Here is a 26129-nt window from a genome sequence, read left to right on the forward strand (position 1 = left end):
GGAGTCAACAAAGAACGACTTAAACCTTGTTCGTAGTTTCGGAGACTTACGAAGCCTTTTGGGAAACACTCGCAAAATTGGCCTTCTTAAAGTTACGTCGTTCTTAAGGTTGTTCGTAAATCTCTAAGATCAATCGTTATCAGGAAACGCACCCCTGTTTGATTCAGACAGCGTCAAAGATTTTAGCTGTAAAGCACCATGATTCAGCACACTTTTTACCACAGCTTTTTTACATGCTTGTTTTACACATTAAATACATATGATATTACCATTGACCTAACAATACAATACAACAATGACAACAATATAATAAGTCATCCACAATTTTACATTGAGTTGGCAATGTCTTCAACCAACTTAGGTTCAACGCTCTGAACACCTCTGGTGCGTGATTACCCCTGGGCACTAGGGACTGATCACTAGGTTTGTCAACAATAACTGTGGAGCAATGCTGACATTTAAATACAAAATCAGTATATAAATGTTTTTTTTTTTTTTTATGTTGTTTATTAAGTTGTTCCTCTACAGTTAGTGGTAAAAGAGCCAGTTTCTTGGATTGTAGTACAAAGAGTTCTTCGTTTGTTTTGATTAAACAGGAAGAAATGAAGTAAAGTACAAAAGTACTTAAAAGTCTTAAAGTTTAGTCATTTCTTTCAATAGTTAAAATGATATGAAAAACTAAAAAAGGGTTTATCTATTGTACAGTTTTATTATTAGAAGACAGAGATTAGATATAACAACCATATCTAAATTAATCTATTTCCTAACCATTTTCAGCAGATATAAGAACATTTAAAAGTAGGGGGGTCATTGGATAGTAAGCACCTCAAATAATCTGCATTATCTTGAAGGTAATTTTAAGCTTTTGAGTAAGTAGTAGAGGACGATCATTATAAGAAGATACATTACATTTTCACAGCATCTTTACACATCTTTACCAAGAGGGTAAATAAATACTTAGAATGCGTTTATGACTTACAACCGTTGCTCCTGACTAAAAACATTAGATACAGTTCCTTGTGTTGTCTCCATCTTGTGTTAAAATTGCGTGTCCTACATGGGGTTTGTCTCATCCTCTTTAGGCTTGCTAAGTAAGCAAGCTAACTTAAAGTTAAAGTTAAGTAAGGAATGAAGTATAGAAATAAAAATAAATCCATGTAAGATAAAGGGAATTAAAGTAATAAGAACTCAAAGAGAAGAACAGTGGCAGACGTTAATCACAGGTCAGCAGCTATTGGACTACATCTCCTTTATAGACACATACAAAAGGAGTCAGTTTGAAGTGCAGACAGTTTGAACCCATTCATGTTTTGTCTGCTTAACTTAATTTTATTTGTTAATAAACATCCATTCCTGCATTTCGGGCCTGCAACACATTCCAAAAAAAAGTTGGGACGGGGGCAATTTAAAGCTAGTAATGAGGTGAAAAAACTAAATAATGATGTGATTCTAAACAGGTGATGTCAACAGATGATTGTAATTATGGTTTGGTACAAAAGCAGCATCCAGTAAAGGCTGAGTCTTTGATGAGCTTTGATGTGGTGTCGACTCCTCTGGGCATCTAGGATGGACCATAACACAGTGGAAACATGTATTGTGGTCAGATGAATGGTCCAGGTCTTTTTTAGGAAAAAATGGATGCTGTGTGCTCCGGACCAAAGGCAAAAAGGACCGTCCAGACTTTTATCAGTAAGTCCAAAAGCCAGGGTCTGTCATGTATGAGGCTGTGTCAGTGCCCTTGGCAAAGGTCATTTACACTACTGTGATGGCAGCATTAATGCAGAAAAGTACATCAAGATCTTAGAGCCACATGTTCTGCCTTCAAGACGTCAAATTTTTTAGGGACGTCCATGCATTTTTCAAAAAGACAATGCAAAACCACATGCTGCACACATTACAAAGGCATGGCTGCTGAAGAAGGGGTTACAAACTAGACTGGCCTGCCTGCAGTCCTGACCTGTCCCCAATAGAAAATGTGTGGAGAATTTTGAAAAGAAAAATGCGATAAAATAAAAGCTGAAACACTAAATCGCTTGGTATCCTTGGTGCCAAAACATCTTTTAAGTGTGGTGAAAAAGAATGGCAACATTAAAAAGTGGTAAATGATATGTAATTAATAAATGAAATGAAGTTGAGCAGACAAAACATGAAATATCTCAGTTTTATCCTGTCTGCAATGAAATAAAAGTCAAAGTAAATGTAAGAAATATTGGGACAGTGTGGGAAATGCTGTGTGTTTATAACAATTTCTTTGACATTTATTTGATTGCAGGCAGTGTGAACCCTGTTTTGTCTGGTCAACTTCATTTTACATGTTACTTTGCATCTGTGAAGAATTTCAGTGTTTCAGCCTTATGTTAACCATGGCCAAAATCTGCGTCGAGTTCTCTGGGCTTGGAGGCATCCGAGATAGACCATGACAAGGTGGAAAACAAAAAGGATCCAGTGATGATGCATTGCCAGGGTCTGTCATGGTATGGGGCTGTGTCAGTGCCCATGGTAAAAGTAATTTACTCTTTTGTCATGGCAGCATTAATGCAAAAAAGTACATTAAGATTTTAGAGCAACATATGCAGCCGTTAAGACAACATCATTTCATGGGATGTCCATCCATTTTTCAACAAGACAATGAAAAACAACATGCACACATTGGAAAGTGTTCTTTAGTGCTATTGATGATTTAGTTGTTTAAAAGTTATCTGCGTTTTAGACTATTGTTAAAACAGATAGCTGGTAGTAAAAACAACTTCCAATGCATGTTTACACTGGATGGGGGGTGAGAGAACTTGTCACTGCTGAAAATACACTTTAAGTAAGCTAAATCAAATAGAATGTCTATTCTGCAGTTTTTAATAGTTTTTAATGCATAAATATAAGTAAAATAATTGCATGATGTTGCATGTTCGAAATCCAGTTTTACATGTATCAGAATTCAGAGCTAGTACAGCCAACACAGTGTTGCCAACTCCTCAGTAAGGAAAGTAGCTATTGGCTGTCCTAAAAGTCGCTAGAAGTCGCTAAATGACGTCATTGCCTAATTTGCATATGAACCATTTGCATGTAGTTGACGCTGTAGAAGAGGAATAACATCGTGGGAGAGACAAAAAGTGGGTAAAAAAAACACCCTAAATATGTTTAGAACTACAAATGAACATTCTTCTGTTAATTCGTGGTTTGTTTTTGTTTTTTAAGAAAACACTGAGCTACTCTGGGCAGGGTTGCCAGATTGCGACAGTAATTTTCAGCCAAAATGCATGAATAAACGCCCAAAACACAGGATAAGCAGATGGTGTTTAGCATTTCACAAATAATAAACCAGTTAAATTATCATGACCTACAAATTAATATCTTAAAATGTACAGATCAGTAATTATACATTATAAAGGACACATTTTTTTTGCTTGCATGTCTTTAAAGTAGCCTGCCAAGTTTGTAAAATGCATTATTTGTTAGGACACACAACTCTTTGCATGTAAATAAAAATAAACTTGCAAGCAATGAAAGTTTAACCTCTCGTACATATGAGACTTGCTTTACCTTCATATTCAACTCAAATCACTTGTCTAACATATGAATCACTGTATTGATGGGTGTGGCAACAGTGTCTTGGACTGGAAAGAATAACCTGTCAATCAAACTTTTGACAACGGGTTGGATGTGGTGGGAGAAGGTAGGGAGAAGGGAGACCTATTTATATTCCACCTGCTTTAGCAATAGCTTTTTTTTTTTATATTTTAAGCAGCCAAAATAATTACAAACCAGCCCAAATTTTGTCCACCTGCCAAAGTGTGTTTTTCCCTGCCAATTTCCAACAAAATCCGCTCATTTTGGTTGAAACCCGCCCAATCTGGCAACACTGACTGTGATACTGACCGCCCGTGCTTGAGGACAGTAACTGCAGAACAATGTGTGTTTCCAAAAGTCTCCAATAACACCAGAAAAAGTCGCTAGATTTGTCGCTAGTCGCTTTTTTGAAAAAAAGTCGCTAAATATAGCGACAAAGTCGCTAAGTTGGCAACACTGAGCCAACAAGACCAAGTTGTGTGTGTGTACGTTTTAAGCAGCATAATAACTGATTATACGGAAGCCATCACATGCCCTACCCAAACGCGTTTCAGTAAGTGAAACTGCAGGTACCATTTTAGCATGCACAATGAGAACTGCTATTTTTGGAATACTTATGATCTTAAAACATGCTATTTTTGGGATCGAGTACAACTTTGAGGCTGAAATCAGACACTTTGCTGTTGGAAATGAGAAGATTTACGTTTCCATCGACTCTCAACTCTACCAGATAGGATTTGATTTATCTGAGGAAAAGCGCATAGAAATATCAAACCATTCATTTCCGAACTCACTGAATCTCTTATTGCCTTTCGAATCGAACCAAACTCTGATTGTGTGCGGAACTTCAGACTGTGGATACTGCGAGGTTCTTAATATCAGTGATATAAGCCAGACTATCTACAGAGAGAACATTCCTGTTGGACCGTTTGAGCATGAATCATCTGTTGAGTTTCTAGTGGAGTTTAATAAAGCAACAAAGGAAACATACATGCTGACTGCCAAAACCAAGGTCACAGAAGAGCCAGAGAAATACGAAAACTGTATAAACGAGGTTGGTGTATTTTTACGCAACACTCTCCACTCTCAACCAGGTGAAATATTTTCCCGGAGTGGTGCGTCCGCGGCCAGCATCACCGTTGCGAAAAATGCAGTTGTTAAATGGGTAGATGGTTTCCAGACCTCTCATCACTCCTACCTTTTTGGCAACGTTAAGTCCAGTTCAAACTTAAGAGCAGTTCTCCTTAGAATGAACAACGACGTCAAAAAATCAAATATGATTAAATCTACGAAGGGCGCAACATTGAGATGCTGTCAGGACAAACATCGCGCACATCTGGTGTCTTCAGCACTTATTTCATCTGATTCTTCTCTTGTGTGGACGGGAATATTCACTGCACAAGAAGCTCAGAACCCAGAAAACACTGCTTTGGCTATTTACAACATCAGTGACATCAATCTAGGAGGGATTCCTGCAGAGTTTACATGTCATCCACCATGTACCAAGGTTGGAAACATTTTAACAGCTGTCAGTGTGTCCCGTGTGTTAACCTAGTTTATTCATTTAAATTCATAACATCTAAAGACATTAAATAGTCTGTCAGCTGAGTAATAATCAAGTTTTATCACCTATTTTTAAACAAAACAAAAAAACCAGACAAATTGAGAGGTTCAGTTGCTAGAAGAAAAAGAAATGTTTCGATAAGAAATCGAGATGTTTTGTGATGCTAAAGAAACACTATTAATTATTAGAAAAAATATTAATATCATTATACAGTGTATGCATAAAAAGTTTAACTTATTTAATCAAAAATTTAAGTATGTTCTAAAGTATCAAAGGCTTTGTAAAAATAAAAAATATTTACAAAACTATTTCCAGGTATTTTTTCAGTATGCTGAATTTTTCTGCCTGTAAAGCATAAAAAGATTCATCTAGTACCTGTTGTTAATATTGATCCTTTTTATAATATCTATGTGCCCCTTAGACTTTCCTTTAGACATTAACTTTAACTATTCCAAATTTAAATAGAGGATCTCCTGCATTCATACTTGAACATTTTCCAGTAGCAGACATATCTGAGAGAGGCTTTGTGTTTTTAGCAATTGTCTTTATTTATTCACAATAAGAATCTTAAATCAGAAAGAAAGTATTTAGTTTTCAATAAAAATGGGGTAAAATAAGAGGTAAATAAGGGGGTTGTTTAGGTAGAATAAGCCTGATCTGTTAGTGGTGAACAAGAGCTGACAATAGCAAAGTCAGATCCGTTTGGCGTGTTGTGTGCTTCATGCTTGCAAATGCTTTCCTCTGTAAATGCAAACCATCCTCTGCTAAAATCTTAGTAAACTTCAGAGTCAGTTCAATCTTCTGTGAAAGTCAGAAAGATTGAGTATCTAATGAGGAGTGTAAAACTTAAAACCCCAATCATAAAGAGCTGGGATGGTGTGGAAATTGCAAATAAAATTGCTTACATTTACCTTAACTTTTATTTAATTGCAGACAGTATTTACCCAAGATATTTTAGGGCTGCAACACATTTAAAAAAAACTAAATTATGATGTGATTTTACTCAGGTGATGTTAACAGGTGATTAGAATCATGATTTGGTACACAGGCAGTATTCACAAAAGGTCTTTTACTTTTTTTACCATTTTTAAATGCAGTTGGACTAGCTTTGCCAGCCTTCTTTACCTCTTTTCTGCTTGTTTTACCAGTGGGCTCTTTGTATCCCTGAATTAAGTCCTTTAAAATATGGATTGTCTTCTGTTTTATAAGACTGGAACAATTGGCTTCTTCTTCGTGTGTGTGTGTTGATGCGACCTTGGCTTCAAGTGCTGTTTAACTTTAGTCTTAGTCCTAGTCTCGTAGTTTTCTTGATGCTTCCCATGTGTCTTTCCCCTCATGTTCTTATTAACCATTAGCTTAGCTTAGCTTTAGCTTAGGGTTTAGCATTCTATGTTTTGTACAGTTTAGGGTTCATGTTAGTTTAGTGATTAATTTTGAACATTTCCATGTATTAGTTAGCCTTTAGTGTTATCATAGCTGTTACCTTAGCAGTAACCTTTTGCCTAGCCGTGCATGTTGTGTTTACAGTGTGTTGTTGAGTGTTCACTTTGTTCTAGTCCTGCCTTATCCTTGCCTTGTTTTCTATCCTTGTATCCAAATAAATTTGTGTATAGTTCTCTGTACTTGCGTCTAGTTAGATAATCTGTGTCTAAATGGCAGACGACAACACAGAGAAATGAGAACTGGTTATACATTTTTTTCTCAAATGTATCTCTTATTTTGCATTTTTGACCACAGTAATAATTACAGTAATGCCTGTCACATGTTAGCCATTTTAAAGTTACTTAGTAACTTAGTAATTAAAGTCCAATAGAAATAGTATTAGTGCACAGAAATGTAGAAATAAATACTGCACGTACACTTGGGACTTGAAGAGTTTGATGCAAAACATGTAAAACTGTATTTCTTCTCTAAGTTGCATATTATCACTGGTGTCACAAAGGTTTTTTGTTGGTGGTGTTTTGAATTTTAATACAATTACCTTTATTTATTTTACTTTTTTTTTTTTTTTTACCACCGCTGGTTTTCTTGGAATCACTCGACACAACCCGAACAATATGCCAATTCATCACAGGGCCTTGGCCATCCCCACGTCAGACATAGCCAGTCATGTCTGTATATAAAATCCTAACCGGCTGATAGCACAGATTCTAACCAGCAGTATACCTAAACACTGCACTACCCAAGCACTCGTTAAAACAGTATCTGAAGTTTTAATTGTATAACAACTAGTTAACTGTTAGAAGTCTTAATAAGGAATAAACAGTATTCTAGAAATCCACTCTAAATAATGGCTAATAGAAGAAACAGCAAGATGTTTAAATACTTTATCAAAATTATGTTAATTAGGTCAGTTATTACACATTCTATGTAACTCAGCATTCCTTGTTTCTACAGAATGAACAAACTATATCTGAACATGCTGTGGTATTCAAGCACAATTCAATGACAGCTGTAGCAGCAGAAAAGAAAGAATCCTGGATTGTGCTCTACATTGGAACTGCAAATGGCCAGCTTATAAAGGTCTGTTTTTATTTTATGTTTCACTCCTTAAGTGATCAGATATACATTGCAAACTAGATTTTTGTTGGCTACTTATAAGGTTGCAAAATTATCAAAATAATTGACTTGCACAACAAGTGCATGAATGCAAAAAAATAGCAAATGCACTGAATGTTCCTAGAGATACAGTTGGAAGCTTAGTTTGTAAGTTCAAAATTAAAACCCCTTATGTAACTACAGAAGACCTGCAGCTAAATTTGGTGGTACTGAGGTTTAACTTTATTTACCATTTAATTATTTTTGTTTGTGTTCACAGCTCGTGTTAGATGAGGCTTCAAGATTCCACTGTTCAAAGTTGCTGTACAAATCTGGCAGAGACAATACAGTGTTTCCTAGAATGTACTTCAAACCAGACCATAAATACATCTACATTGCATTTAAAAATCAAGTAAGTGTTAAAATCAAATACATTTGAAATTTGCACTGTAAAAGAATACATGCACATACAACCTGTTTTAGTTATTATTTTACATCTTATATAAACATGCTTTAAACATCTATTAAAAAGTGTGTGTGTGTGTGTTTTAGATAAGGCAAGTGTCAGTGACTCAGTGTGGTACTTACAGCACTTTGAAAGACTGCATTGTCAGCAATGATCCTTTCTGTGGTTGGTGTGTGAAACTAAACAGGTAAGTTGCTCATCTTTGGCATGCAACATACATGCATGTCATTTAGGGCTGCAGTGTTTTTGAGGCCATAGTTTTTTGATAACTTTGCTTACTAACGGTGTCATGTTTTGTAGCCTATGGAAGCTAAATGTAGTTTTAATCAAGTATGCAAACAAAATTAGGTTCTTAATTAAAGTTAAAATATCAGGTGACGTTTTACCACTTTATCCTAGTCAGAGTCTGCACTGGGTCCAGTTTCCCCAGGATCACTGGGTGCATGAACCTCTATTTGGGACAGTGGTAGCCTAGTGGGTAGAGCTTTGGACTATTAACTGAAAGGTTGTGAGTTTGAATCCCGGCTCTGCCATGCAGCCACTGTTGGGCCCTTGAGCAAGGCCCATAACCCTCTCTGCTGCAGGGGAGCCATACAAGGGCTGACCCTGCGCTCTGACCCTGGCTTCCAAAAAAACAAGCTGGGATATGCGAAGAAAGAACACCTGTATATGTATATACAGTGTATCACAAAAGTGAGTACACCCCTCACATTTCTGCAAATATTTCATTATATCTTTTCATGGGACAACACTATAGAAATAAAACTTGGATATAACTTAGAGTAGTCAGTGTACAACTTGTATAGCAGTGTAGATTTACTGTCTTCTGAAAATAACTCAACACACAGCCATTAATGTCTAAATGGCTGGCAACATAAGTGAGTACACCCCACAGTGAACATGTCCAAATTGTGCCCAAAGTGTCAATATTTTGTGTGACCACCATTATTATCTAGTACTGCCTTAACCCTCCTGGGCATGGAATTCACCAGAGCTGCACAGGTTGCTACTGGAATCCTCTTCCACTCCTCCATGATGACATCACGGAGCTGGTGGATGTTAGACACCTTGAACTCCTCCACCTTCCACTTGAGGATGCGCCACAGGTGCTCAATTGGGTTTAGTCCATCACCTTTACCTTCAGCTTCCTTAGCAAGGCAGTTGTCATCTTGGAGGTTGTGTTTGGGGTCGTTATCCTGTTTGAAATCTGCCAGTTTTCGAAGGGAGGGGATCATGCTCTGTTTCAGAATGTCACAGTACATGTTGGAATTCATGTTTCCCTCAATGAACTGCAGCTCCCCAGTGCCAGCAACACTCATGCAGCCCAAGACCATGATGCTACCACCACCATGCTTGACTGTAGGCAAGATACAGTTGTCTTGGTACTTCTCACCAGGGCGCCGCCACACATGCTGGACACCATCTGAGCCAAACAAGTTTATCTTGGTCTCGTCAGACCACAGGGCATTCCAGTAATCCATGTTCTTGGACTGCTTGTCTTCAGCAAACTGTTTGCGGGCTTTCTTGTGCGTCAGCTTCCTTCTGGGATGACGACCATGCAAAACCGCTGTATGACCTTGGCCACCATGCTGTAGCTCAGTTTCAGGGTGTTAGCAATCTTCTTATAGCCCAGGCCATCTTTGTGGAGAGCAACAATTCTATTTCTCACATCCTCAGAGAGTTCTTTGCCATGAGGTGCCATGTTGAATATCCAGTGGCCAGTATGAGAGAATTGTACCCAAAACACCAAATTTAACAGCCCTGCTCCCCATTTACACCTGGGACCTTGACACATGACACCAGGGAGGGACAACGACACATTTGGGCACAATTTGGACATGTTCACTGTGGGGTGTACTCACTTATGTTGTTAGCTATTTAGACATTAATGGCTGTGTGTTGAGTTATTTTCAGAAGACAGTAAATCTACACTGCTATACAAGCTGTACACTGACTCTAAGTTATATCCAAGTTTCATGTCTATAGTGTTGTCCCATGAAAAGATATAATGAAATATTTGCAGAAATGTGAGGGGTGTACTCACTTTTGTGATACACTGTATGACAAATACAGGCATTCTATTCTAACTATTCTATTCTGTGTAACTGAAAAAAGTACAAAGAAATGACTTGATGTTTTGTTTAACCAGCTGGATCATATTTTGTAAACATAACAAATCTTAAATATAATGCTTGCAGCAAACACAAAACAGGTGGGAGTAAAAAGTGTACAAAAAAGTTTATAGAAAATTTAAGTGTGTTTCAGACATCAGTTTTTAAATTTGAATACACTAAACACAAGTTGGTCATTACAAAGACTGGAATCGTTTGACTTTTGTCACATGAATTGCAGAGAATTAACAAATGTCCCATTTTTTTATGAATGGGGTTTGTAGTTGATTTCCTTTTAGTAAATCTGAATTACATGTCAGAAAACATAAAAGAGAATCAAGCTTACTGACCTACCCGTGACTGTTCTCATTTTTGCCTTTCAAAATTTAAATTCTTGACTGTCCTTTCAATTTGCTGCAAAATACAATATAAAAAGCTTGAGACTTTGCTCTCCCACCAGGGGAATTTTATTGGAATACCCAAGACTGCTTGTCAAACATGTAAAACATCACATATAAACACAGATGTCTGACATACAGCTCACCTCTTAGAATTAAGAAAAATAATAGATGTGGGTGTAAAAGTATTTTAACAAGCCCAAATCAGAAACAAAAATAATAATAAAAGCAAAATAATAATAATAGTAAATAAAATGAAATATATAAAAATTTTTTTTAAATCAATAGTTCTCACCTAGGACAGTTTATGAGTGCGTTAGCAAAAACAGTTGTTTTTGGAGTACCAGCTTAGTAGGTTAAATCAGTTTACAACCCCAAATCAGGAAAAGTTGGGATAGTATGGACAATGCAAATAAAAATGTGTTTCTTTTACTTCGAGTTTTATTTAATTGCAGATAGTATGAACCCAAGATATTTCTTGTTTTGTCTGGTCAACTTCATGTCATGTGTAATATACAGCTATACCTGCATTTCAGGCCTGCAACACATTCCATAAACCATTTTGTATTGCTGCCATTCCTTCTTACAACACTTAAAATATGTTTTGGCTCTGAGGATACCAATCGATGAAGTGTTTTAGGTGTTATTTTGTCCCATTCTTCCTGCTAACATGTCTTAAGGTGTGCAACAGTACAGGGTTGTTGTCGTCACACTTTTGCCTTTGTAATGTGTGCAGCATGTGGTTTTATGTGGCATTTTTGAATGTAACTCTGTATTCCAGTGCTTGACAAAGGTCTGCCAAATTAATCCCTTGCGCATGTGGTTATATCTAGCTGTTGATGAATGATACTTCTTGTTTTGCCATCTGAGGAAACAGAGATCATGGGTCAGCCCTTTGCACACTAAAATTCCTCCAGATTCCTTGAAAGGTTTAATGATATCATTCACTGTAGAGGGAGAAATATGCAAATCCATTCCAATCTTTCTTTAAGGACCACTGTTTTAAACATTTCAATAATTTTCTTACACATTTGTTGACAAACAGGAGATCCTTTGTCCATCTTTGCTTCACAAAGACTCAGAAAGACTTCATTGTAGATTGTAGACTTCACAAAGCCTTTCCTGGATGCTGCTTTTGTACCAAATCCTGATGAGGGATGAGGGACGGTGGTAGCCTAGTGGGTAGAACTTTGGGCTATCAACTGGAAGATTGGTGGTTCAAATCCAGGCTCTGCTATGCAGCCACTTTTGGGTCCTTGAGCAAGGCCTTAACCCTGTCTGCTCCAGGGGCGCTGTACAATGGCTGACCCTACGCTCTGACCCCAGCTTCCAAACAAGCTGGGATATGCGAAGAAAGAATTTCATTGTACTGTACAACTGTATATGTATATATGACAAATAAAGTATGTATCTTCTCTTCTACAATCAACTGTTGACATCACCTGATTGAAATCACATAATTACTTACTTTAATTTATTTATTTCTTACCTTGTTACTAGCTCTAAATTGCTATTTATTAATTTGGAATGTGTGCATATTAACAAATGAAATATAAGTAAACTAAATACTGTCTGCAATTAAATAAAAGTTGAAGTAATTGTAAGAAACACTATTTTGTATTTGCATTATCCAAACTGTCTCAACTTTTTCTGATTTAGGATTGTAAAACACAGAACCTCAGCTTATGTGGAGGCTGTGTCTATCGCTGATCTGGAGGACTAAAAATAACAAGGACTAAAAACAATACTTTTTAAAATAGACCGCTTAGTTATTTTAACCTCATTTGAAAATGGTAAACAACCTTTTTAGCTTCATAGCAGCCATTAATCTATTTGATTAGGACAAATGCTTTCAATCAACAGAAACACTTTGTCTTCTACTGAAACTTTTGAAAGTTGACTGTGGAGAACATAAAAGGTGTCTTATTTTATCTTGGTGTTTATACAACCACTCTTGAACAAAAATAGCAATGTAATGGGGCTTAAGGGTTTTAGCACCGCCACCATCAGGCTGCCACTGGTGGGCATTTGTTTGTTTGTCTATTAGGATTTTAACATCATGTTTTACACTTTGGTTACCTTCATGACAGGGACGGTAGTTACTCATTACACAAGGTTCATCAGTTTACACAAGGTTATATCAAACACAGTCTTGGACAATTTAGTGTCTCCAATTCACCTCACTTGCATGTCTTTGGACTGTGCAAACTCCACACAGAAAGGACCCGGACCGCCCCAACCCAGGACCTTCTTGCTGTGAGGCGACAGTGCTACCCACTGAGCCACAATGCCGCCCCTGGTGGGCATTTAAACTGTACAAATGGAAGTTGCTTTAGATAAGAAGCATGACTTTTTATAGGTGTAAAAGGCTTGTGCTCCTTACACCAAGGCGTTGATGTAAAGAGTGTCCAAATTATTTTATAAAGCTTCTGATGTATGTTTTTTTTTATGACTGACTCACCAAGGTTATTTTTGTTACTGTATTTTGAACAGTGATATATATTAAATTGGTCACCCTTTAGTTGGCCTGTTTAAAACATATTCTTTGACTGTTAGTTGCCTCATGTTGCTTTGGAATCTAACTCATTACAGTTTTTAATAACTAATACATGCAGTTTTGATAAAATGTGTTTGTATTTTCTTCACCCCTTGATTGTCAAGTGCTCTACACACATTTACCATGTAAATATCTCTCCAATGTTCCAATATGATTTACACAAAATAGCTGTAAATTCTGCCAAATAAATGATATAACAAATCTGTCAGTTATTTATTTATGTGTATCCACACTTCTTTTTTTTATTACCATATTGGCAAAACAGCCAACAAGAAATAACCAAGACTGATTTATTTTCATTTTGGTTTGCTTAGATGCTCCACTGAGAACTATTGTAAAGATTCTCCTTGGCTCTCTGTTCCTAAAGATTCTTTGATGAAAGAGCTAAGCTCGTTTTTAGTGACCATGACTCATGAAAAGGTAAAAGGCATATAAAAATCAAGAACAATCATCTTTATTTAAAAAATAATAATTCATTTAAAGATTTTTGTTGTGCTGTGTCCCCTAGGTTATTCTAAATCTTCACCTGAACCTGAAGGCCACGGAACATCCTCCCTTAACATGTTATTTTAAGATAGGAAATAAGGAACTGTGTGATGGGAATGGTTCTACTGCAGTCTTTCCCAAATGCTCCTGCAGTTTCTCCAGACAACACGTGTCTCCTGATGGTTGGGATTTCTGTGTTTTAGATTTTCAGAATTTCAGATTAATCATCAATGTGTAAAAGCACAACACTTGAGAAATAGTAAACAGTAATAATTAATAAAATTTTATGTAATGTTTATATTATATATACATACTTACACACAATCAAATAAGTCTCTTTGAATATCCAGGACATGCAGTTAGAGTAAAACTGACTATCGGAGCTCAGACCCTCACAGAGAACCTGACATTAAGAAACTGCCCAAAGATCAATAACACATCACCTTTTGCGCGGTAAGAAGATAAAGAATTTAACTATGTAACTACCAAACACTCTGACATCAGAAGAAATTTTAGGTGTTTAGGTTTGACTCAGAAGGTGTGTGTATTTTATATGTAGGTGTGCAGCCTGTGCCTCAGCTGGGTGTCAGTGGTTCCCCAGTAACCAGACATGCTCCTGGTCTGCTGTATCCTCACCACACATTGACATGCAGGTAGGATTATGCACAATGGTATAAAAATAACTGAATATAAAAATTATGAAATAACTGTTAGGAGCAAGGAGGACTTTTAAGAGGCTTAGGAGTTTCTTAAGCAGAGGAGAAAACTAAAAAAGAAGATGTAGAAGAAATGTTCTCTCACTTAATAACAGTAATGAAGTAATGAAGAAAATAAAACATATTTGCAAAAGTATTTATAGCCTTTGCTCTGCCACATTAACAGGTTATTTGTGATGAGCTGCTTTTTGTTTGCTTTAATCATCAGAGTCCACCTGTTGCAGTTTAAATTGATTAGACATAGTTTTTTTACATTTTGACATTTTCCTAGTTCCTCTTTGGAATGTCTAAAGGGGTTCGATTAAACTATGACTGGCATTAAACTGCGGAATAGTTGAGAAGTGAATTTTATCTTTAGGTTAGCTAACCTTAGTCAAAGCATAAACCTACTCCTTAAATTAGATTGTTATGTGCATTTGTAAATACACACTTGGACCTACATTTTGCAAGTGTTTAAATATTACTTTACATGACATATTGATTTACAGGATCAGAATCATTTAACACTTTTTTTTACATTCTCATACATTCTCTGCTTTTTCCCCCAACACAAAACAATACAATGATAACACTGAGAGGGGCATTTTTACACCATATGATACATGCTCAGTGCTGTAAATTAAAGAATTCAATTTGCAATCTTACAATTAGCTTTACATCAGTGATTTTAAACCTTTTCTTCAGCGGGCTATACACAGGCCTGCAAAACACTGGCCCACACATCCAGGCTTCAGATTACTCAAGGTTTGAGAACCCTGCCCTACATCTTTATATTTAATTACACATTTTAATAAAAGCAGCAGTCTACATGTATTTTTTTTTATTAGCTGCTTTTAACAAGTCTTTTTAACAGAAAAAATATTATGATACTTCTATATTATATATAGATTTCTTTTATTAAAACAATTGAGTTTGAAATTACAGAGCTAAAAATACGCCGCTCAGGTGGCGCAGTGGTAAAAACACACGCTGTTCACCAGAGCTGAGATTTCTAATACATCGTATCGAATCTCGGCTCTGTCTGCCAGCTGAGGCTGAGCGGCCACTTGAACAACGATTGGATCTGTTGTTCAGATAGGGGCGGGATTAAGCCGGATGGGGACTCTCTCTCAGACTAGTCTACGAATATGACCTCTGCTGGCTGGTTGGTGGCACCTGCATGGAGATGGGAAAGGAGTGCGGTAGAGGGTGTGGCTCTCCGTGCACTGCGCTGTACTGCACTGCACTCGTCAAGTGTAGGTGATAAGATGTTCGATTGCTGTGCATGTGTCGGAGGGGGTGTGGAGCTGCCTCGTCCTCCCCAATCAGGAGCAGGGACCAACATTAGTGAGAGGATGATTGACAAGCAGAAATTGGATGCGCTAATGTCGGAGAAAAAACAAAAAAGGGGAAAAAAATACAACACTGTTTTAATATTAACGTTTTTAAGCTATTTTATCCTTCTCTTTTCTCTGCAGGAGATTTGTGAGGAAAAGTATTTTGAGAGAGACTACATGGTAAGTATATATTATTTAACTCTTTATTAGGTATACCATGAATGAACAACCAGCTGTCCATATTAAATATATTTTCTAAACATAAAAACAATTAAATTGTAATCTTATTTTAAATTTTCAAATAACAACACACAATTTTAAAACTTTCCATAAAAAAAACTTTTTTACACATCTTCACTGAGTTGTATTTTTTTTATTTCAAAAGGTCTTGTCCAAAGTCCGGCCCGCGGGCCGCGATCTGATTTTATACGGCCTGCATCTTCTGTCTTAAATTGCATTACTTGTGGTCAAACAGAAAAAAAAATTATCGTCGCTGTCTGATTAAAAACACTTTTAGGCCGCTCAGGTGGCGCAGCGGTAAAAAAAGACGCGCTGCAACCAGGGCTGGATTCTGAGAACGTGGTATCGAATCCAGCCTTGCTTTACCGGTTCGAAGCTGAGTGGCTATATGAGCAACGATTGGCCGGTTGCTCATATGGGGGGTGGGACAAAGAACCGGATTTGGGTCTCTCTCTGTCAGAATGCGATTGCGTTCTCTGCCGGCTGATTGGAGGCGCTTACACAGAGATGGGAGAGGGTGCCCTTGGGGTGTGTCTCTCCGCATGCAACGCTGGGTGGCGCCAAAACTCGTCAATGTGTGGGTGGCAAAGATGCATCTGGCTGCTGCTCGTGTTTCGGAGGGGATATGGGTTAGCTTCAATCACCTCCGTCAGGGCAGGGTTCGGCATAGACAGAGAGGAAGCACGATGCTAATTGAACAATTGGATGCGCTAAAAAGGGGAGAAAAAGGGGTAAAAAATAAAAAACACTTTTAGCGTTTTTCACTTTTTTACACGTGTTGATTTGGGTATAAATCTCTGTCTGTCCATAGCAGCGAATATCAAAATGATTAATGAAAACATGAATGAAATCACTCAATCTCTTGAACGAGTATATCCATTGGTTGCTAGACCTGTCCATCAAACCGCTTATCTCCTCCTCCCTCCCTTCCGCTACTGTTTGAGAAAGAAGCGAAACTCGTTTGCTCTCTACAGTTTATTCAGGTTATTCAATCACATGGTTGTAAACATGATTTATATTTGTGATGTTTGTAGTTTTTTAAAAACACATTTGTATCTGATATTTATATGGACTAAGCGTTTACACGGACTGTATTAACACAATTGAACTTTTTTATAGCAGTAAATAACATGATTTACAAAGTAAAGATATTGTCTGGTAACTTCATTGTTTCAGGTATTTATAGGTATTTAAATGGTAATTTAGAACAGGATTCTATGGTTCTGTATGCCAGGAAATACTCCAAAGGTAGCCATGCATTGTTATAGTTTAAACCCAAACCATGTTTGGCATCTGAATGTTTACATTTGGTTGTTGTTCGCTGTGTGAAAATAAAATGATTAAATAACAGCGTATTATATGCATTTTTATTTATTTATTTATATTTTATTTATATTTCATTCAAGCTTTTGCAAACCTGTTAACATGTAAGCCTTTATCTTATTTAACACCAAACACATATGTATAATTTTTATCCTGAGAATGGCTTTTGATGTGTCTTATAAAACGTTCACAGTTCACCCATTTTTCAAGGTGTCACAGTAATATTACTGCCCACAGCAAGCTACACTTGTGAAAATATAAACACTTTAAAAACTAGACCAGTACAAAACACCCCTAAAAACTGAAACATTGTTTATTGATTGTTTTGCTTGTTATGAATAAAGTGTTCAGTGTTAAATAAGGGTGGGTTTGAGAAAGTTTGTGTTGCATTCAACATATTTCTTATATGCCTATTAGCCAGAGATCTTCTTCATACACGTTAAGGAAGTCTCTCTAAATGGCATAAGCAATGCAGTGATAAAAGGAAAAAATCTGGAACTGGTTGAAAGAATTCGCTTCCAAGGCTTAATGGATTGCCGTCTAAATGAGTAAGTTGTACTAAATGTGTTTTGAGTGTGTTTAAGTGCTTAGATTTGGATGTATATGTAATATTTTCTGTTTTTGCTTTTTTATTTTAGGGTTCCAGTGTTGGCGCGCTCTAATGACACTTTGAGTTTTCATATTCCAAGTGGAAATAAAGAAACTGTAAGAGTCTGTGTGGTGACAGGTGATAAACGTTGTCATAGCAATGCCGCTATCACTTATGTGGATGCAGAGTTTGGTTGCTTCTGTTTGAGAAAAGAGAATTCAAGGTCAAAGTGTCTAACATCCACCTAATCAAGGTGCCTATATGACCATCAAATGCTTCTGACTTTTTGATTACTGCAACACAATCAAACAGTTCAGGGTATCATGATTGGTTATAAAAGGAGAATCTACTAAAGGCTCAATCTTTTCAAGCAAAGATTACAAGTGGCTTACAACTTTGTGCCAAACCTAGTGAGAGAATTGTCAATCAGTTTAAAAAGAACTTCCTCAGTGTAAGATTGCAAATAATTTAGTCTTTTACCATTTCTTGTAATAATAGTTCAATCACCATAATATTTTTCACCATGTTGTAATAAGACAGGGAATTCAGAGAATTCTTGGTCTATGTTGGTAAGGTTAGTAACCACTGTTGAATGTGCGTGGTCTTCATAAGAAACTGTCATGCTGCTGTGATAAGTACAGCCAAGGGCCTCATTCTGCGTGAGCTACAATAGTGTGGCTTTGTGGACACAAAGTTTTTGTGCGTGACTAGCCTGCCTGCAGTCCAGATGTATATTTTCTTGAAAATGTATGGCAATCCTGAAGAGAGAAATAAGATTACAGACAGTTCAGCAGTTAAAGTCTATGGCTTGATGTGAATGGCTATGGTAGCTTGTCATATTGTGACATACAGTTCTTATTTTTGCAGAGGACTAAATATTTTGTGGTCTTATGAGGCGGAAATGAAACTTTTTGAAGCAAAACAGTATGCACTATATCTGGCAAAAACTCTAGCAGAAGACCAAGAGCATGAACCAAAAAACAAATACCGCATTTGCACTATTGCCTTACTTGAATGTGAAACCTGCAGTCTATCTGGCTCATTTCAATCTTTTAAACCACCCAGAGCTAACTACTATTTGAATATTTACACCTACTGCCCAAAGGGCAAACAGAATAGACACAAAGAGTGTTTCGCAATAATTCTGCATTAAATTTGAGGAGATCCTAGTAAAGATAACATAAGGTTATTCATAAAACATCTTAACCCTTAAAAAAGTGAATAACACTGAATTTAAAAACGCTTTAGAGTAGATTGTGCAGGAGTAATGCCATAGTGTGCACAAAAATGACATAGTGCCAGAAATGAAAGTCTTCAGAACTAACTCTGAGATATTTGACAAATGGGAAAATGCAACAATGCCGAAGTGATGACCCGCGTCTGCCCCAACCTTCCATCAGTACAGCATTTCATAATGTGAATCACAGTTCATTTAATTTCCACATTGACACCTTGCAGTAATCACAGTAACTGAAAAGAGCAAAGTCATTTTCTCCTTCTAATGTCAAATTGTTCATTCATTCATTAATTTATTCATTCATTTACTGTCTGTTTTATCACCGCTTCATCCTAGTCAGGGCCATGTTCGCCCCGTTTCATCAGGCAAAATATCAAATACAAAAATTACCAGCATGTTAAATAAACTGTAAATAAAATAAAGCAAATGAATGTGTGTGATTGCCTTAAATTAAGCTTACTATGTATTATTTAAGAGCGCTTTTGTTTGTTGGTGTGTGTATGTGTGTGTGAGATATGGTTTTTTTGACAACCAATCACAATATTAAAAAGAACACTTCATACTTAGCAATTGGGTGAGCCCTGCCTCCTCAATTTGTTGACCTGCTTTGGGATCTGAGGTCCTAAACTGTTCTTAGGATAATACTCCTTGCTAGGAGCTTTAAGTTTTTTAAGCTTAGTTAAGAGCGTTCTGTGAGGATTCCTAGAAGCCTTACAAATATGTTTCTTGGAGTATCAAAAAAATAAAACAAAATAGAGTACACACAAGCCTGCAGAGGAACAAACATGTGAAAAGCCAATAATAAACCCAAATGGAAGTAAAATAGTGGCTGTCGACTGTTGTCAAATGTTGCAGCACCTCCCTAGAACCAAGATAAGTACGCAGAAAAGTGGAAATTAATCAGATTTTATGAAATCCCTCCTGGACCTAGTATGACCCAATTCTTTGCAGAAAATAATAATCATCTGCTAAGACAATTAGATGGATGACACAAGAATAATAAACACCGAACATAAAACAGTGACATACAAAGCAGGTAGATCTGGAGCTAGCTAGCTTGGTAACAAGGTGTAAAATATTTCTGACCATATGACCAATGTAATACTCTCTCCGACCACTGTAGATCTGCACTGTAGGAGCCTGGAGAGACTGAGTTTTGTAAACAGTACCCAGACTTGTTGGATGAAGCCAGTGATCTATTTTCACTTTTCCACCCTAAGCCAAAGAAGTATCCCGTCTGGTCTGGTAGTCTAACATTCCAAAATGATCAGATTTCATCCTAGGCAAAAGCAAATAAATAAATGCTACTCTAATAAATGTTGGCCCAAATGTGTCAAATTAAAATTAACCACCACTCTGGAACATGGTGACCGGACATCCAGTTGCTACACACTGTTGACTACCACTGCATAGCAAGTGTTGATCTCTTTGAGGCCCTAAGAGGTGCATGCTGGGTTGAAAGATGATTAAAAATGGATACAAACACCTAATCATTGATCCTTAATTGTGTAGAAATCTTAAGTGCTTGACCATTAACAGAACTAATAATATTATTAGTGAACTAGTCCACATGCAGGAGAGGGAAAAAGAGGAAATCTTTAGGACTTTTTTCAACCATGGCCATATGTGTGAACCAGGATATTGTCTTCTAAGGCTACGTTCATATTTGATATTAGTTCATAGACATGACACTAATTTGATATTAGTGTGCTAGACATGACACTATGCAGTCACATGTTACAAAACTGGAAGACTACAGCTTACCAACGGCTCTATTAAGACCGGTGAAAGACTAAAAGCAGTAATAACTTGTGTGAGACTTGTTTCTTAATGCTCTGATGACTGTTCCTAACAATGCAGCCTTCATCCTGGAGGCACTACTGAGTGTATTTTTATGTCACTCTAATTGAGTCCACATTAGCAGAACTGTCATGCAGTTTTTTCTCCGCTTCTCACATTCAGCACTGAACCGCTCTAGGTTTGGTTGGCTGGTGGTCAGTCATGTCCTAAAAAAAAACACAGTAGTACAATGGATCTTTCGTAGGCTGTCTAGCTAAATGCATCCAGGTAATGCACTAATATGCAGAAGCGTTTAGGAATCACACATACTAAGACAACAAACAAGGCAGCATTATAATAAAATCTTAGAGATAATGTTCTGTGGAGTCTAAAGTGGATCTTGGGGAAACATTGGCCCTGTTAAATGTGGTGTTAACAAGCAAAATATTTCAGAGTGATTTCAAAAACTGATCTTTGGTAATCGAAAGCATTGGTTGCAGTTGTTGCAGCAAAAGTTGGTACAAAATTACTAAGCTTGTGGGAAGGGAGGTTTATCAAATAAACTCTATCATTCATAGAGTTATCAAAGTAATTTCATAAATAATTTGACTTGTGAAGATTGTTCCAGGCTCATAAAAAACAAAATAGTATTAATAAGCATTAAAACATGACAAGATAGCTTACACCGATAAGCCATAACAATAAAACCACCTCCTTGTTTCTACACTTCCTGTCCATTTTATCAGCTCCACTTACCATATAGAAGCACTTTGTAGTTCTACAATTACTGACTGTAGTCCATCTGTTTCTCTGCATGATTTGTTAGCCCCCTTTCATGCTGTTCTTCAATGGTCAGGACCCCAACAGGACCACTACAGAGCAGGTATTATTTGGGTGTTGGATCATTCTCAGCACTGCTGTGACACTGACATGGCGGTGGTGTGTTAGTATGTGTTATGCTTGTATGAGTGGATAAGACACAGCAGCACTGCTGGAGTTTTTAAACTCCTCACTGTCACTGCTGGACTGAGAATAGTCCACCAACCAAAAATATCTAGCCAACAGCGCCCCGTGGGCAGCGTCCAGTGACCACTGATGAAGGTCTAGAAGATGACCAACTCAAACAGCAGCAATAAATGAGTGATTGTCTCTGACTTTACATCTACAAGGTGGACCAACTAGGTAGACCTGGTATTATGTCTGATCCACTCATACCAGCACAACGCACACTAAGACACTGGGTAACAATGGATCATCAGAACATTTGCCTGGGATGGTGATCTGGGACTAGACAACAAACAGCGGTTAGAGCTAGGATTTGGATACTTGAAACTTGTTTCATGCTGATGTAAAAATTATTTTTGCCAAGAGGCACTGATTAACCAAGAGCCCAAATAAACAATACCAGGTTCAGTTAGTAGTTCAATGTGTTATGTGTGATTTATTAAAAATATTTTAGTAAATGACAATATACAGTATGCAAACAATACTTAAAGGCAAATTTGTTCTAACCTTGGTGAAATCAGACCACACAATCAGAACAGGTAAGAAAATACAGTGGAGAGATCCTAATTAAGGCATATTGTGCTTAAAACAATTTTTACATAACCTGACTCACCTGCTTATGAAATGTGTTTAACCAACAGAACTGCATAAGCCTTAAAAAATGACAAACACTTAAGTACAATCTCTGTTAGTAAGGCTAACATTCAATCGAAAAGACACACACAGAACAATCACCAAACCAATAAGTTCATCAACAAATATTGAAAACAATTCCCAGACCACAGGAGCTTTTCCCGTGTCCTCGGGACTCGTGTTTAATCATTACCTTTAATAATGCCACTTTGTTAGTGTTTATGCTTAATAAAGGAATAAACATATTATAGCTTCTTGAAAGGCGGTAAAGTAGACAGGTAGGGATTATTGCAACAGGGTTTTTCATTTCAGAGTCAGACTGAAGTTTATATCCATGCACTTCTATTAATGCTCTCGTAAAGCTCCTTCACTCGGTGCATCTCGTCTTTCAGTCCACAGGTGGGATCCTTCTGCTTTACCTTCTCAATAATCTGTACAAATAGAAAAGCAGTCAGGACATTAATACGCTGTTAACTTCAAAAATAAATGTGTTCATAAACAGTTGTTTTTTTCTACTTTCACCCACACACCCTAACTTTAAATGATATCCCAGAGTCACAGCAGAACAAATGTGAATTATACACAATGTGGCCAAAAGTATGTGGACACTCCTTTCTATTTTATCTTTAATTATTGAGTTTAAATGTTTCAATCACACCAATTGCAAACAGGTGCATACAGTTTAATGATATCAAATTATGCTTTTAACTTTATGTTAACAATTTTAGGTTGACTCTTCATTTTGGCATAGCTGTGCCTGTGTGCACAAAGCAAGGTCCATAAAGATGGTTCGAATAGATTTGGTAAAAAGGGACTAAAGGTGGCCTGCACAAAGCCCTGACTCAAACTATATTAAACACATTTAGGATTTAAACATAAGTATTTTGTATGCATTTTCTCCCCTTTTCTCCCGATTTTAGTGCGTCCAATTTTTACCCAATTGCGTTACGCTTCCTCTGTACTGGTGCTGACCCCTGCCTTGATTAAGTATCCAACTGCATCTTTTCACCTGCACGAGGCAAGTTCATATGTGGATCAGCTTTGTGTACGGAGAGACACACCCTGATCACATTATCCCTCAACTCCGTGCAGACGCCATCAATGAGCCAGCAGAGGTCGTAATTGCATCAGTTATGAGCTCCCTATACGGCTCCCACCCAGTATGAACAACAAGCCAATAGTTGTTCATATAGCTGCCCAGCCCAGCCAGGTGGCAGAGCTGAGTTTAGAACCGACGAGTTCAAAATGTCAGCTCTGGTGTACTAGTGTGATTTACCGCTGCGCCCCCTGAACGGCCTAAACATAAGTATTTAACATAAAGTAATTTAAATGTAATTCCAAACCAGGCCTTCTTTGCCAACATCAGTGACTGATCTTACAAGCCTTTTTTAATGGGTACAAATTTCTACAGACACACTTTAAAAAAAGTAAGACTGCTACAGTCGGAAAGGGATGGAGGTTGGAATTGGGTCCAACTGGGTGACTAGATAAATTTGGAAATAAAATATATTTCTGAGGACCCCACAACAACAAACTTTCCAGTGGTAAACCAACAAAAGAATGCAAATACTAGCTTTAGATATTTTTGTTTGGCACTGTTTGCAAAAGCTGCTTGTTGCTTTAAACATTGCTTTTGTATGACTAGTAAAAGAGTACAACTTATTTTGCTCTGATATATTAAAACACTTTAACAGACACTTTGTGGTTAATGCACAGAGTGTGCTTTGAAAGTTACAGGAAGTAAACAGTTCACAGTTCTGTTTTGGTGCTGATCTGATGGTGCTATACTGCAGAACAAACAGCAAATTATCAACTTTTGTTTTTACTTTAGGACAAGTGCACCTATTCACACATATTACACATATAATGACATTTGCCCTTTTCTTATTTCCTCTATTTCTGCATGTTAGTCACACAGTAAAATCCTTACAGAAAATGTCATTTAAATGTATTTAAAACAACATTAGAAAACATTTGAAATGATCTAAATGTTCTTTTAGCTTAAGGCTGAGTGTAACAGGTCCTTTGATTTTAATCATCAATCCAGAGATCAAGATGTCATCAATATTTTTTTATTTTATTTACTGATTAATGTACTTTGTGCAAATGCTGGGTTTTATCTAGCAACTCTCCTGTGTATATAATTCTGTAACTCATATATTTTACCAACTTCCTTTTAATCTCCTGTCATTTTAAGCATTTATTTTGATCACAGTGCCTGTGTGCTGCCTGTTTGGCCTACTTTAGATTAATAAAAAGGTTATATTTGAAAGGTACAATTGGTTAGTTTGTTGATTTGGCAATTTAATTTTTACACAGGGCTAAGGGCAAAGGTAATGTACACTTCTGTGATGGCAGCATTAATGCAGAAAAGTACATTGAGATCTTAGAGCACCATATGCTGCCTTCAAGACATCATCTTTTCCAGGGGCATCCATGCATTTTTCAACAAGACAATGCAAAACCACATGCTGCACACATTACAAAGGCATGGTGCCGGAAGAAGAGGGTACGGGTACTGGACTGGCCTGCCTGCAGTCCTGACCTGTCCCCCAATAGAGAATGTGTGGAGAATTTTGAAACGAAAATGTGACAATGACGACCCCGTACTGTTGCACATCTTAAGACGTGTTTGCAGGAAGAATGGGACAAAATAAACACTAAAACACTAAATCGCTTGGTATCCTCGGTATCCACGTCTTAAGTGTGGTAAAAAGGAATAGCAACATTACAAAGTGTTAAATGCTTTACTGTCCCAACTGTCCCAATATATACTGGTGCTGGTCATAAAATTAGAATATCATGAAAAAGTTGATTTATTTCAGTAATTCCATTCAAAAAGTGAAACTTGTATATTATAGTCATTCATTACACACAGACTGATATATTTCAAATGTTTATTTCTTTTAATGTTGATGATTATAACTGACAACTAATGAAAACCCCAAATTCAGTATCTCAGAAAATTAGAATATTGTCACAAGGTGCAACATTGAAGACACCTGGTGCCACACTCTAATCAGCTAATTAACTCAAAACACCTGCAAAGGCCTTTAAATGGTCTCTCAGTCTAGTTCTGTAGGCTACACAATCATGGGGAAGACTGCTGACTTGACAGTTGTCCAAAAGACGACCATTGACACCTTGCACAAGGAGGGCAAGACACAAAAGGTCATTGCTAAAGAGTCTGGTTGTTCACAGAGCTCTGTGTCCAAGCACATTAATAGAGAGGCGAAGGGAAGGAAAAGATGTGGTAGAAAAAAGTGTACAAGCAATAGGGATAACCGCACCCTGGAGAGGATTGTGAAACAAAACCCATTCAAAAATGTGGGGGAGATTCACAAAGAGTGGACTGCAGCTGGAGTCAGTGCTTCAAGAACCACCACGCACAGACGTATGCAAGACATGGGTTTCAGCTGTCGCATTCCTTGTGTCAAGCCACTCTTGAACAAGAGACAGCGTCAGAAGCGTCTCGCCTGGGCTAAAGACAAAAAGGACTGCTGAGTGGTCCAAAGTTATGTTCTCTAATGAAAGTAAATTTTGTATTACCTTTGGAAATCAAGGTCCCAGACTCTGGAGGAAGAGAGGAGAGGCACAGAATCCACGT

The 26129-nt window shown here is 37.2% G+C and overlaps 2 protein-coding genes across 2 annotated transcripts in view; one reads left to right on the plus strand and one right to left on the minus strand.

Moving 5' to 3' along the window:
* Positions 1 to 4833: 4833 nt before the first annotated feature.
* LOC134322346 (plexin-C1-like) lies at positions 4834 to 19543 on the plus strand. The gene is made up of 11 exons (XM_063004056.1): positions 4834 to 5071; positions 7526 to 7651; positions 7947 to 8078; positions 8219 to 8319; positions 13513 to 13618; positions 13707 to 13866; positions 14035 to 14137; positions 14244 to 14337; positions 15858 to 15896; positions 17697 to 17827; positions 17918 to 19543. The coding sequence occupies exons 1-11, from the start codon at positions 4841 to 4843 to the stop codon at positions 18114 to 18116; spliced, it is 1422 nt and encodes a 473-aa protein (XP_062860126.1). The 5' UTR covers positions 4834 to 4840; the 3' UTR covers positions 18117 to 19543.
* Positions 19544 to 22298: 2755 nt separating this feature from the next.
* The window catches only part of LOC134322362 (plexin-C1-like), a 42786-nt gene continuing 38955 nt past the window's right edge, over positions 22299 to 26129 (minus strand). The window contains exon 31 of the mRNA XM_063004057.1: positions 22299 to 22953. Coding sequence (XP_062860127.1) covers positions 22849 to 22953 — 105 coding nt within the window. The 3' untranslated portion in view covers positions 22299 to 22848. The remainder of the gene's footprint in view (positions 22954 to 26129) is intronic.

Source organism: Trichomycterus rosablanca, chromosome 1 (assembly GCF_030014385.1).
Source record: "Trichomycterus rosablanca isolate fTriRos1 chromosome 1, fTriRos1.hap1, whole genome shotgun sequence".
Taxonomy (NCBI): Eukaryota; Metazoa; Chordata; class Actinopteri; order Siluriformes; family Trichomycteridae; genus Trichomycterus; species Trichomycterus rosablanca.